Below are 15,301 nucleotides of genomic sequence, written 5' to 3'. Positions count from 1 at the left end.
TCTATCTGGACAAGACTGTATCAGGCCTCATTCCCACTTACCTTTAGAACTGATTGCTGAACCGATTCCTGAAATCAGTTCAGCAAAAAACATGGTTCCCACTGTATCTGCACCAGTTACAGGAATCGATTCAGGAATTGGCCAAGGGAATGAGGCGACGGAGGTAGCTGCATTGGCCCAAGCCTGTCACTGGCCTCTCCTGGCTCCGACGTCTCCAGCCCAGTCTCCTTACCAGCTTCTTTGGCCTCCTTTGGCCTCTTCCTGGATCCCCTGGATCCCCTACAGCCTCCTTCTGTTCTCTACGAGTGAGGAAGTTGGGAAGGAGGTCACAGAGAAGTTAGGGGAGATCTGAAACCTCCTTCTCATTCCTCGGCTTCTCTGCAACCTCCTTCACAGCTTCCCCGGCCACAGGGAATGAAAGGAGGCCATAGAGAAGCCAGGAAGAGGCCGAAGAAGCTGGGAAGGAGGCTGGGCTGGGGACATCGGGGCCAGGAGAGGCCAGTGATGAGCCAAGCCATTGCAGCTGAACCCCCCCCCCCCCCCATCAGAAGTAGAGGCTGAGCCGGAGGCACAGAGGCCAGGGAAGCTGGGCTGCCAGAGTGGATTCAAATCTACTCTGGTGCCAACTTTGGGCTGAATGGATTTATTTCTAAATTAATTTCTAGATTTCTAAATTTATTTCTAAATAAATCAATTCAACCCCCAAAACGCCCCATTTTACCAGTGTCTTTTTAACATGGGTTACATGGGCAAAAACCAAGGCCCCTTTCCGAATCACCTCAGCGATTCGAATTAAGTGGGAACTATGGTGGTTTAAACCAGATCGTATCAACTCACGATCCAGTTTAAACCACAGTCGTAATAAGGCCTCAGGAAACAATATGGAGAAACAGAATTATTTTCAATTACCGAGAACGCCAGACAGTTGGCGCACATGTTTTAAATGTGGAAAAGCACTTCCGGTCACTGCATAGACTTGGGCCTCCAGGTTCAGAGCTGAGTCCAGGAATACCCCAAACTGCGAACATGCGTCTTCAAAGGGAGTGTAACCCCATCTAATACTGGCTGAATCATCATTCCTTGATCTGCCTTCCAGCTAACCAGGAGCACTTTTGTTTTGTCTGAATTAAGCTTCAGGTTTGTTTTTTTTGCCCTCGCCCAGTCCATCACAGCTGCCAGGTACCAGTTTAGTACAGAAACAGCTTCCTTGGAATTAGTGGGAAGGAATAGTAGATCTCAGTATCATCAGCATACTGATGATTATCACCCCAAAACTCCAACCAGTTTCATATAGATATTATATAGCATATATATGCTCAGGATTGTCAGTATGCCTCTTGAATTGTGGCGCCCAGAACTGTTACTTCCCTTGATCTAGACACTACATTCCTATTGATGCATTCTAGGATCATATTGGCTTTTAGCTGTTGGATCACACTGTCAACACATGTTCAACTTGTGGTCTACTAAGACTCCTAGATCCCCTTTGTATGTACTGTTGTCAAGCCATGTGTCACCCATCCTATTATTTGTGTATCTTATTTTTTTCTGCTTAAGTATAGTGCCTTGCATCTCTACCTGCTGAAATTCATTTTGTTAGTTCTGGCCCAGTTCTCTAATATGTTAAGGCCATTTGAATTCTGATTCCTAATTTGGTGTTGCCTGCAATTTTAATAAGCATGCCCCCGATTCCACAAATGAAGGACAGAATGGGCCATCCAGTCAAACTCTGTGCCATGCAGGAACATGGCTTATTTCATTTGTGAAACAATTAAGTTTCAGGCCAAAAAGAGTATCTTATATCTGAAATGTTGGAATATATTTTTAAGTCAGGAGGGAAAGGAAGAATTTGCAAAAATTATCTCTACCACACCTATCCATTAATGGAACCTTCCACTAGATCAACAGCTATTTGCTTTAGGAGCTAAACCAGTCTTCACACACAACTGCATCCTAAAACCCATAGTGGAAACCCATGCTGCTGTTAAGACTGCAGGTCAGGATGTATGTCTGATGGTGACAGCAAAATATACTGAAGCTTCCTCAATAGTTAGTAGAAAAATTGCCAACAAAAGTGTGATAGGTAAAACACAGAGAGGCCATTTACACCTAGATCTGCATAACATGTGATGTAGTGAGATGGATCTCTGCCATCAAGCAGACAGGTTTTGAAGTCCAGCATGGCCAAACACTAATAGCTTACTATTAGTACTTAGTGACTTTCTTAGGGGCAAAACAGATGGGCACTAAACACCAGCATCGGGCTGGAGTGAGGGCATGGTGACTGCACGCCAGATGCCAATGTCACGCCACCGTCAGCCCACCGCATGGCTGGGTGATATGACACCCTTTCTTCGGCACAGCATTTAGATGCGATGTGCCAAAGAATTGACTAAAAGCCGCCGCCATGAGGGCAAGGGTGGCTTTTTGCCGCTCTAAAGGAGCAGCATTTTGCTGCTTCTCTTTAGAGCAGCAAACTGGTGGATTGGGTTTGCGGTTGCTGTGGGCCCAATCCAATGCTGAAAGGGGTAGTGCCAAGCCGCAGCTTTAGGGCTGTCTGTTTTGCCCCTTAGAAACCTTTCTGCATTAGTTTGGCACTTTGAGGCTGACACAATTCATGAAGGTTGAGAATGGATTAGCAAAATGAATTTTCCTCTGTTGCTAACCTGATTGTATAGTCCTTCTAACCATAGTGGTGGAGGTGGGTCATGCTTGCCCACTTTCTTTGTTTGCTTCTCCACTATATAACCCTTGGCAGTCCATCTTCCATTGGCGTTGCTGGGGTAATGGGGTGGTGGAGCCTAGAGGCTCCTCAAAGCTGACCAGGGATAGCTTGACTAGAATTGTTTGCTTAGGGGTCCAGTTCTACTATTTGCTGCAAGCTGGTGCTGGATGTGATCATTTAAAGGACAGTGGTGCTTCCTCTGCTATAGAGCATCTGCTGCATCATTTACTATCATAAAGCTGATCTTATAACAGTAATATGTGTCAGTGCTTGGTACCAAACAAATTCCTGGGACTACACCTTGTTCCAGAAGGGAGCCTGTAAATATATATCATAGATAGGCAGACAGACAAACAGATGCAGGTCACAAGGCCATAGATGCAAGGCATATAAATTAGATGATAGATAGATAGATTTTTTAAAAACCTACTCTTTAGCAATGCTTATTATAACTGAAATTCAGAAAAAAATAATCTCATTATAGTGAAACTATACATTATGTTGTCCAGGGTCCACTTCAAGGCCCCTGCAATCTCCTTGTACAACCCTTTATCTTGAAACCTGGATGAAACTTCAAGTAAAAGAGTAGACTTCTTTGGGGGACCAACACCATATTTCTGCTTATTGGCTACAATTGTTTCTTTCCTGGACACTCTCTAGGGACTAGGTGCCAATGGTTCAGGGATCATGTCTATGGATCACCACTTTGAACAGTATGGAAATAGATGACTGTCCTCTGCAAAGTAGGAAATATAGCCACTATAGAAGGCACACAATACCAACAAAACATCACAGGATTTATTTTTTGTTACAATGATACTATTACAATTAAATCTTAAGGTAAGGTATGTTCAATATACAGTATAATATAGCAACAGTGACTTTCAACTGGTGGAAGGGGATCACAGCTTAATTCAAACTGGGTCACAGCAACAGCATCGTAATGTCTTTGTCTGTTTGGACTCTTCTTTTAAGAGAGAGGGAGGGGGAGTTGTGTAGAAGGTTAGTTAGATGTAGTTAAGAACTGTGAGGTATGGTCTTCAGAGGATTGAAATCAGGAAATTTGAATTTGCCATGTTCCATTAACTCATTACTCATTTTCTGCTCTTGTCTCTCCACTCATGCAGTATGGCAGATAATAATATAGCCTGTCTTTGAACTAAAAGATTGCAGAGAAAAAAATATGAATCAAACTGAACTCTGAAAATGCTGAGAATTACTTGGGCTAGAAATGATAAAGGATGGGGATAATGAAACCGAGCCTGGAATCATTTGCCACAAAGAACTGTATACATTAATGTGCAGAAAGATTCCATATAGCCTTTTATAAACAGAGAAGTTCATAAATAGCAAGAAAGATTAACATAAATCCCACCATGCAAGAATAGAAAATGCCTACCTTTGAGTCATAATCTTATAAGCATCTGGCAGATAACAGCGGATATTCTCCATCTGAGCAGGATCAGAATCACAGATTTTATCGTCTGTCCTACCATAGTTGGCACTTTCAATCATGATAACATCTGTTCCTGGGCAACGCAGTTCTATTGGGTAGCTTTCACAGGAGAGTTCCCTTCGGACCACAGCCATAGGAACAGGGGCACGGCTAAAAGCTAGAAAGAGAAAATAACACATTTAAGGGAACTGCAGAACTCAAACATAATTAAATTTCTTTACATAAATGCAAACTATTGGGAGATTCAATGGTGCAGTGTCACTTTCTAAACCAAATAACTCCTTCAGATGCTTCCATGCAAAATTTTATACAGTTTATTCTGTTTATTCATACATTACAAAAATCAGAATTTATTTATGCTTTTTATTAGACTTCTGTGAATAAAATATTTAGCTGCAGCATAACTGAATTAATAAATGTGGTGGTCATCCCCAGAGTATCTAAAAAATCACCTCTCACTAACAAAATGCAATTGTTAAAAGCCCATTGAGTTTATTAAGGTAGCAAGTTCATGTGGGCATAAACGCACCCTGTCTTACCTTACTATTCCAAAAGCATCTTATTTAAACAGGTATTATATTAAATCACAATCAAATATATTAAGTCTTTATCTAGTAAGCCTTATGTTAAGTCATAGCATGGTAAAATGTGAACAGAAGGAACATTTTAAAAGCTACATGCAGGTGGGAGCGTTTATTTCTGTTTAATGCATTTTTAGATCTGTTGAAGGCATTGTTCATGTGCTTTCCCCAAAACTTTGTAACAGGAGAGCCCTCCCACAACTGATCCAAGATATTTTGTACTGGCACAGCTCCCATATAATTTAGAGCAGCTGCAGGAGAAGCCATGGTAAAATCAAGGGGGGATTTGCAGCCCTCCCAGTGGTAAATCTAGTGGCAAAGCCTCTGCTTCAGAGATTCTCCTTCACCCTGAACAGCATGGGTCTCCTTCAAATAGTGTTGGCACTGCAGGATCTGAGTCCCTGGCGGCATAGTGTGTTACTGATGGTAGTCTTTGTTACATTTGTCCCAGCTCTCCACAGGTCATTCACTAGGTCCCTCTATGTGGTTCTAGGATTTTTGCTCACTGTTCTTGTGATCATTTTCACCCCACGGGTGAGATCTTGCATGGAGCCCCAGATCGAGGGCGATTATCAGTGGTCTTGTATGTCTTCCATTTTCTAATTATTGCTCCCACAGTTGATTTCTTCACACCAAGCTTCTCGGCTATTGCAGATTCAGTCTTCCCAGCTTGGTGCAGGTCTACAATGTTGCTTCTGGTGTCCTTCAACAGCTCTTTGGTCTTCACCATAATAGAGTTTGGAGTGTGACTGTTTGAGGTTGTGGACAGGTGTCTTTTATACTGATAACAAGTTCAAACAGGTGCCATAAATACAGGTAATGAGTGGAGGACAGAGTAGCCTCTTAAAGGAGATGTTACAGGTCTGTGAGAGCCAGAAATCTTGCTTGTTTGTCGGTGACCAAATACTTATTTTCCACCATAATTTGCAAATAAATTCTTTCCAAATCAGACAATGTGACTGTCTGGATTTGTTTTCTCATTTTGTCTCTCATAGTTGAGGTCTACCTATGATGTCAATTACAGGCCTCTCTCATCTTTTTAAGTGGGAGAACTTGCACAATTGTGACTAAATAATGACTTAATAATAATAATAATAATAATAATAACAATAATAATAACAAATATTTATTTATATCCCACCTCTTCCGATTGAGGATCGAGGCGGGTAACAACAAAGTAAATACAATATACAACAATAAAAACAAGCCCCACAAAACCCTGACCCAACCCTCGCTCCCAACTATGAAATTAAACAGTAAAAAAATGTTTAAAAAGTATATAACAATACATCAAAGTTAAAAACAAATCACAAATAAGAAAAATAATAAAAGGGGGATTCAATTGGTTCTGGACATTATCAATCGGGGAAGGCCTGCCGGAAGAGAAAGGTTTTTGCCACCTTTTTAAAAGCCTCGAGTGAGGATAATTGGCGAATCTCTTCCGGCAGGTCATTCCAGGTTTTTGGAGCGGTGACAGAAAAGGACCTCCAAGAGGTCACCACCAGTCTGGTCTTTCTAGATTGTAAGAGGTTTTTCCCGGAGGATCAGAGTGTATGGAAAGGATTGTATGGGAGGAGGCGTTCCTTCAAGTAGACTGGACCCAGGCCATCTAGGGCTTTATAGATAATAACCAACACTTTGTACTGAGCCCAGAAGCTAATAGGCAGCCAATGTAGTGATTTTAAAATAGGTGCAATATGGTTGAACTTGGATTTTCTGGCGACCAGTCTGGCTGCCATGTTTTGTATCAATTGGAGCTTCCACTTCTACTTTTTTGCCCCACTGTATGGGTCACTTGCAACCTGATAACCAAGGAATTGGTTGCAGCTGGCACAGGACATGTGATGTATCTGCAAGGTCATCATGTACCAGAAAGCACTGTGATATGTTGAAAAACTAATGTAAATATAATTTTTTGTGGTTTTTTCGGACTATGTGGCCATGTTCTAGAAGAGTTTCTTCCTGACGTTTCGCCAGCATCTGTGGCTGGCATCTTCAGAGAATGCTTGCCTGGAAAAAGTGTGTGTGTGTGTGTGTGTGTGTGTGTACACATACATACTGTGTGAACCTGGGAATGCAGGAATGATTTGCATGTGTATTGTTCTGTGCTGATGGCTGCATTCCCAGGCTCACACAGTATATATATACCCACTTTTTCCAGGCAAGCATTCTCTGAAGATGCCAGCCACAGATGCTGGCGAAACGTCAGGAAGAAACTCTTCTAGAACATGGCCACATAGCCTGAAAAACCCACAAAAAACTATGGTTGTCAGCCATGAAAGCCTTCGACTTCACATAATGTAAATATGCTTGGTCATCTTGGTTGGTCCTTTGAACAAAAGCATTGTTAACAACCATTATTTTATGATAATTGTTGACCGTGATACCAGGTAGTCATATGTCATGACTCTGAAAGAAAAGAATGAGGCAGTCGATTCATTCAAGAATTGGGTCAACATGGATGAGAGGTAATTTGAGTACAAAGTGGGGGCCTTGGTAAAAGACAGAGGCAGTGAATTCCTGTCAAACAACCTCAAAAATCGGTTGAGGGGTAAGGGGATACGCCACAACACAACCAATCCTGCAGTTCTGCAGGAAGATTCTGCTGTGAAGAAAACCTCATATCACATGCTGTATGGGAGACTGCCCAATATGAAATATTTGAGGGTGTTTGGCCAGTTTGCGAATGTGTATGTACCTGCAAACTTCAGAAAGAAGGGCGGCCCCCAAGTGGCGCAGGCTGATGTTTGTAGGGTATTCAGGGAACAGTTACAGGTTTCACCTTGGCCATGGGCAGATCATGTTGTCAAGGAGTGCAAACTTTGAAAAGCACTCAGGTTGGGAAAGGCTACATGCCAACCAAGAGGAATTTCTCAAGCTGGGGCAAAAAGAAACAAGTACTGGGAATGGAGGGGTGAAGAAACATGAAGCTTCGCTAGAGAGCAAGCCTAGCACCTCAGAACACACTACACAAACATTCCCATCTCTTCCCTCACCAATATCAACTAGGAAATTTGAACAGGTGCCAGTTGTAGATACTGAGGTTCAGACTAGTTCTGATAGTGAGGATGAGAGAGGAAGGATTAGGGTAATTGCGCCCAGGAGAACCCAGAGAGTGAGGAAACCTCCAGAACGTTTTGTTGTTCAGAGTGCAAAGGTTTGTGCAGTAGTGGCTGATGAGCCTGAAAGTTACAAAGACCTGCAAACTTACCCTCAGGAGGAACAGGAAAGATGGTTGATGAAAGTCAATGGCTGGGACCAGACAGCAGCTCTGCAAACATCCTCCAAAGAGATCCCAGTCAAAAAGGCCTTGCATGGGCCTGAACCCGAACTAGAAGAGGTCTACCTGACAGTTTATAGCAGAGGTGGATGGTATTGGCCACCCATTTCAAGAACCTCTACACAGTCACAGGTAGTCTCTTCTTGGCCTCCAAGTAGCAAACAAACAGCCGCTCGGAGCACCTCAGATCTGAGGTTCTGTCCAGGTAGAAGGCCAATGCTCTCCGAATGCTGGGCAGGTCTGTCCTCAGCTTGGTACTGACGCTCCTGCTGTTGGTACGGCCGGTGTTGGTTTGGAGGGTACCAAGGGCATTGAGAACCATATCTCTGACGCAGTGATCATGCCAAGGATGAGGACATGCCATGCTTCTTTGCCGCTGTTTTCATCCTGTAGCAGAAATTAATTTTGTTGAAGGGCATGTCTCCTATGGCTGATCTGGCCTGTGGAGTGAGGTCAGAGGAGCAAAGCCAAGCATAGCGTCTGAGAGCGATGGATCCCGACAGAATCTTGGAGGCACAATCAGTGGAGTGCCTAGCTGAGATAATAGAGTAGAGGTCAAAAAGATCACGGTCGGGTTGGTCGTGAGCTTGGGCCTCATCAGCTTCTGTCCCGAGCGTGGCCTGGTCTCTATGTGGAGGAGAACGGGACCGAGAACTATCCCTATGAGTGAAGATAGGAGGATCAGGATCTCGGATCTCTCCTTCCAATTCAGAGCTCTGGTCAAGGTTGACAATCTGCAGATCGTTGTCCTTCAAAGTCAGATGGTTCGACAGAAGCACCCTTGGTTCCAAAGGAGTCGGAACGGAGGCTGAAACAGCCGTCAGGATCAAAGTAGTGGTGGGCATCGAGTCTGGTGGGGGCGCCGAGACAGTGCTGGAAAGGACCTTACGACGTGATTTTGCCACAGGGGAGGCAGATCTGGCCCGTCTAGGGTGCTCTTGCTCAGTCAGAGAGGACTTGGAGGACTTTTACTTGTCTCTGTGTTTCCTCTTGGAGGACTATGCAGTATCCCCAGACAGATCCTTCCCTGATCTTAGGGATATTTTCTTTGGGGCCAATGAAGTGGATGGCCTCGTGGAAGGCTCTAGGTGAGGAGCCGAAGTAGAGGCTGGAGAAGGTTGGAGGACCTTTTCATAAAGGAAAGCCTTCAAATTTTGATTCCGATTTTTCAAGGCCTGAGTAGTCATGGCCTTACAGTGGGGGCAATCCCTGGGGTTATGGGTCTCCCCTAAGCAAAGGACGCATTTCTCATGTTCGTCCGAAGTTGGGATCTTAACCCCGCACTTGGCACATCTTTTAAAAGAAGCCGTGGTCAAAAAGGATAGTCAAGAATACCGTAGTCAAGCCGTAGATTGGTAACAAAGCCCGTAGGATAGTCCGTGAGAGTGCTCAAGAACAATTCCGTTGGTCAGTAGTCCAGAGATTTCAACAAGAAAGGCCTATAGCAAGGTAAACCAAGCTAACAAAGTTCCTCGAGCTGCTAAGAGTGGCGGAATGAAGGAACTGGAGAAGAGTGGGACCGTTAGGGGCTATATATGGTATGGGCGGAGCTACCATCAAAAGGTTGCAAAGGGTTGCAAACTAACGTTTGCCCAGAGATTCTAGACATTTCTCAGCATTCCTGCGCAGGCGCAGAATAACCCATTTGTATGATTCGCAGACACTACAAAGAAGAAATTTCAATTTTGAAACTGCCTACTTGAATGCTCATCTTGATGAGGTGGTTTTCATGGAGAACGCACCAGGGTTCGATCAGGACAGGGATAGAAAAGTGTACAACTTGAACAAAGCATTGTATGGATTGATGCACGTTGCTGGAATCAGTGTATTCATGAAGAACTGGTGAGACCTGGGTACAAACGCAGCATTGCTGATGCGTGCATGTGCACCAAGGGGGAGATAACTCTAGTGATTTCTGTTGATGACCTTTGTGTGGCAGTGAGGTCAGAACAAGAGGTACAGTCTATACAAAAGGAGTTGTCTAAGAAGTTCATCCTAAAGGACTTAGGAAATCTCAAGACTTACCTCTGGATTGAGGTACAGTGGACTCAGGATGGCAGATGTTTGTTGAGCCAACGTAAGAAGATAGAAATTACTGAAATTACTGTTCAACACTATTTTCGTGACCTTCTATCTATTAACTCCAACCATCTTGGTCAGACCCTGGATTGATCTCTCTCTTCCCTAAATCTTAGGGATTCTGCTGATTCTGCAATGTCTTTACTTAACTCCACTCTTTCCTCAACTCTGGACAGCTTTGCCTCTGTCTCTGTACGCACTTCTTCCTCTATGACTAGGCCGGAGCCCTGGCTTACCCCCATTATTAAGTTTCTCTGGTCCTGCTCTAGAGCGGCCAAACGTCTTTGGAGAAAGTCCAAACAGTGGGCTGACTTTATTCATTACAAATTTGTTCTCTCGTCCTTCTCATGCGCCCTGTCTATGGCAAAACAGAATTATTACAAATCATTGATCTCTGCCAATGAGAAGCGCCTGCAGCGTTTGTTCTCCACCTTCAACACTTTGCTTAAACCTCCCTCTCCTCCTGTCTCTTCATCATTCTCTCCTAATGACTTTGCTAATTATTTCATCTCAAAGATTATCACAATTCACTATGAGATAGTCCCTCCCGATTCTTCTTCTGCTCATAATCTTCTATCGTCCTCGCCTAAAAAAAAATCTGTTTTTCCTCCTGCCTCTTTGGATGAACTCTCTACACTTCTGAACTCTTCCAAACCTGCAACCTGTTTTCTTGATCCAATTCCTACTCGCCTTCTAATCTCTATATCTCCCTCCTTTCTGCCCTCGCTTTTCCATATTTTCAATCTCTCTCTCTCTACAGGCTTCTTCCCGTCGGACTTCAAACATGCTCTCATTTCCCCAATTCTGAAAAAAACCTTCTCTTGACCCCTCCTCTTTGTCTAGCTATCGTCCAATTTCTCTTCTTCCCTTTCTTTCTAAGGTTTTGGAACGGGTTGTTTATTCTCGCTGTCTTGAGTTTCTTGAAGCCAACTCCATCCTCGATCCCTTTCAGTCTGGTTTCCGCCCAAGGCATTCTACAGAGACAGCTCTCACTAAGATCTCAAATGACCTTTTACTAGCCAAGACTAATGGCCTTTACTCTTTTCTCATCCTTCTTGATTTGTCTGCAGCCTTTGACACCGTTGATCACTGTCTTCTAGTTGATATACTTTCTGACCTTGGGTTCTCAGACTCTGTTCTCGACTGGTTTAGATCTTATTTGTCAGGCAGATCTTTTGCAGTGGTCACAGGTGGTCAGACCTCGTCCTCTGTTCCCTTATCTGTTGGAGTGCCCCAGAGCTCTGTTCTGGGTCCCCTTCTCTTTTCTCTCTACACACTGTCCTTAGGTAAACTCATTAGCTCTTTTGGTTTTTCCTACCATCTGTACGCCGATGACACCGAGTTGTATCTTTCCACCCCTGACCTTTCTCCAAGGCTTGAACAGCAAGTTTCGTCCTGTCTCACAGCTGTCTTGCAGTGGATGCGCCATCGGTGTTTGAAGCTCAACATGTCCAAGACGGAGCTTCTTGTCTTTCCCCCTAAGTCCATCCTTCAACACTCCTTTTCTGTTTATGTGGACAACATTTCTATTCAACCAGAGCAGCAAGCCCGTAGTCTTGGTTTTATCTTTGATTCTTCCCTGTCGTGTATCCCTCAGATCCAGACCACAGCCAAGGCTTGTAGATTCTTTTTATACAATATTGCCAAAATCCGACCATATCTCTCTGCCTCTACTGCCAAGATTCTGGTCTATGTCCTAGTGGAATCACGACTTGATTTCTATAACATCCTCCTGGCTGGGCTTCCGCTTTCTCACCTCCGTCCTTTAATTTCTGTCCAGCATTCAGCTGCACGCATTATCACATCCGCCCACCGCTCTGACCATATCTCTCCTTTGTTGGCATCCCTTCACTGGCTACCCCTCCCTTTCCGTATTCAGTATAAGCTCCTGCTGTTGACGTTTAAAGCCTTCCATGGGCTGGCCCCTCCTTACTTATCAGATCTTATTTCTCCTCACCTTCCCACTCGGGCCCTCCGCTCTGGTAATCAAGGTCTGCTGTCCCAGCCCAGGATTTTCTCTGTCCCACCTCGGATTCGCCAATTTTCACTTGCTGCCCCTCACTCCTGGAACCTTCTTCCCCCACGAGCAAGGGCCATCACTTCATTAACCAGCTTCAAAACAGAGTTGAAGACCATCCTGTTCAGAGAAGCGTTCCCAGGCATTGCGTGATTACCATTTGCTATGTGATGTTCTTTTCCCCCCTGTTTTATTGAACCATTTCCTGTATTGCTATCTATTTTATATGTATTATCCTATTATCTCCTAGATTGTACGCCATAGGCAGGCTTTCTCTTATATATCTATTGTTTTATGTACAGCGCTGTGCAAATCTACAGAGCTAAATAATAATAATAATAATAATAATGAAAGGCTGATTGAGAAATGTGGTCTGGAAAGTGCTAAAGTAGTTAGAAGTCCAATGACTCCTGGTTACACCAGCTGTGAGCCAACAAAGGATTTTGAAAATCCAGAACTGTACAGAAGTACAATAGGCAGCTTGTTGTTTATTGCAAATAACACAAGGCCTGACATTTCTTTTGCTATAGGGGTGCTTAGCAGAAAAGTAAGCAATCCCAAAATTGAAGATTGGACAGCAGTGAAACATGTGCTTAAGTATCTGAAGGGAACCAAAGACAGAAAGCTGGTGATACAGGGAAGCATGGATCAGCTTGATTGTTTTGTGGACAGTTCTTTTGCTTCTGAACTGCATGACAGAAAGTCAGTGTCGGGTTTGCTGGTGAGATCTGCAGATAGCCCAGTACTGTGGCGAAGTAGGAAGCAGAACTGTGTGGCACTGAGTACTACTGAGGCAGAATTTGTAGCATTATCTGAAATGGCTGGAGAAGTCCAGTGGGTACGTCAGTTGCTAGAGAACTTAGGTAAAAAATGCACAGGTCCAACTGTAGTGCATGAAGACTCGCAATCTTGCATTGCAATGTCTGAAACTGAAAATCTGAAGTGTCGCATGAAATACATACCTGTCAGAATGTCAGGGAGATGGTCCAGAACAAGATTTTAAGTCTGGAGTACATTGACACCAAGGACAACATAGCTGATGTTCTAACAAAAGCATTGCCAGTGAAAAGGCATAAACAGCTATCACATCTGTTGGTATGGCACCTTAAATGCACAAGTTTGGCTGTTCAGCTAAAGTGCAAAACATAGGCAGGATGGTTAAAAAATGTATTTGGCACAATGACACACACACACATCAGTACATTTTGGAGGGAAATGTTAAAGAATAAAGCCTGATATAAAATTTCCAGATGTGAAGAAGTGACAAAGGTAACTATGGTTCACTTGCAGCCTGATAACCAAGGAATTGGTTGCAGCTGGTACAAGACATGTGATGTATCTGCAAGGTCATCATGTGCCAGAAAGCACTGTGAAGTGTTGAAAAACTAATGAAAATACGCTTGGTCATCTTGGTTGGGGGACAACAATTAAGGTGACACAGCAGGAACAGGCTGAGCTTGGTGGCAGCATGGCAAAAGTGTATATAAAGCCCAAGCCTCATTGTACAGTGTGGGTTTGTTGGTTGTCGGTGGTGGATGTGTAGCTGTGGATTTTGGTTTCTGTATGTAGCAACTGGAAGATTAAAGAGCCTCTTTGAAGAGACAATTGTTTCAATGTGCTTTCTCAGCATCTGGAGGGAAGGAGGAGATCTGGCACACAGCTCCGTGACAGTCTGCTTAGTGTTTCTTGTGGCAAGAAGTTTCTGTGTAAATCCATGCAGTCTGTGCACTCTGCACATTCCAACACCTTCTGCCCCACCTCCGATATCCATGCTGATCCAGATGGAGGAGCCAACTGAAAACACGGGAGGCTGAAGAATCGGCCCCAAAACGCTCGGAAAGAAGGATAAGAGGGTGAGGCATGGACCAAAGAGAAGGGACTAAAAAGGGAAGAACCAGGAGGGGGTAGGTGCAAGAGAGATCCCCGGCCTGGAGTTGGATGGACACACTGAAGAGAGAAGAAAGGGGCTTGTGAGAGAGTGAGAGGCAAGTCTGGACTAAGAGGAAGAAGGTACTTGGGAGAGCCAATAAGGAAAGGTGGATGGGATTTTGGAGCCAGGGAGGTAGGCACTGGCAGCTGGTAAGAGAGCCGAGAGCCCTCCCAAGACCAGGTTTTGGGAGATATTTGGAAGGTCTGCACCCAATGTTGGGGAAGGAAGAGACTATGGGGCTAGAAGAAGGGATGGAAGGGGGACAAGGAACTGAAATGACTTGAAAGGGAGACCCCCTGCGGGAAGCCCACACAAAGAGATCTCCACACGTCCTCCTTGAGGAAGGGCATGCCAAGCCCTAGGGGTTTCAGCCTGTGAGAAGGGGAGTGGTGAGACGTCAGAGGCCAAAGGTGGAGTATAGGGTGAGGCTGCTGCAGCAATGGAAATGCCAACTGGGAAGTGTCCAAGAAGGAGAGAGGAGCCAGAGAAAGAAGTTCCCTTCCTTGGGGCCGAGAGTGAAGACTCAGCCATTTTATGCCTGTTTCACTTTTGTTTGTGTTGCGTGGGAGAAGTTTGAGTTACTAGAGGAAACAAGACATTGTGTCAATAGAGAAGATGTGTTGAAAGCATACGACCTTAGACTACATACTTCCATGGAGAAGCAAGGAAGGGTGGGACCCCATCCAGCAGTGGGCCAGAAAGAGGCCACATTACCCTTCAGATTCTGTCCTAAACAGCAAAGGAGCTATGCAGAATCATGAGTCCTATCACTACAAAAGGAGATTCACCACTCCACTGATAGCAATTATCCATATCACTTATCAGTGAACTAGCACTCTCTAAGCGATTTGCAATGAGTAAGCCAATTGCCCCCAACAAGCTGGGTACTCATTTTAGTGACCTACAATTCTGGCAAGCAGTCCTCATCCCTCCAGCTGTGGAGTAATATTGTTCTTGGTCAAAAAATAAACATGCAGTCCTAAACGTCTGCACTTCCCACCTGGAATGCTCCTTGCTTCCCATGATTCACATTAAATCTATATCACTAAATTTCAATGTCAAATCAAGCAACTAAATTTCAGTGACAAACTAATAAAAGCCATGGAAAGAAGCATAAGGGCTGCCACAGAAATTGGCAGCACGCTAGGAAACCCACATTTAAACAAGCATGTCCTCCTTGCTTTAACGACCTTTTCCAGTTCATTCAGCAGTAGGGTTTTTGGAACAGTATGA

General features: G+C 44.2%; 1 protein-coding gene across 26 annotated transcripts in view; it reads right to left on the bottom strand.

Annotated features, from left to right (window-relative positions):
* The window catches only part of ADGRL3 (adhesion G protein-coupled receptor L3), a 495,567-nt gene that overhangs the window by 329,813 nt on the left and 150,453 nt on the right, over positions 1-15,301 (bottom strand). For all 26 annotated transcript variants that reach the window (XM_089489004.1, XM_089489005.1, XM_089489003.1 and 23 more), the window contains one exon: positions 4,125-4,338. In XM_089489004.1, coding sequence (XP_089345130.1) covers positions 4,125-4,338 — 214 coding nt within the window. The remainder of the gene's footprint in view (positions 1-4,124; positions 4,339-15,301) is intronic.

The sequence above is a fragment of the Sceloporus occidentalis genome, unplaced genomic scaffold (genome assembly GCF_023333645.1).
Source record: "Sceloporus occidentalis isolate IW3139 unplaced genomic scaffold, rSceOcc1.0.p SCAF_1, whole genome shotgun sequence".
Lineage (NCBI taxonomy): Eukaryota > Metazoa > Chordata > Lepidosauria > Squamata > Phrynosomatidae > Sceloporus > Sceloporus occidentalis.
This window is presented reverse-complemented; position numbering and strand designations above follow the sequence as displayed.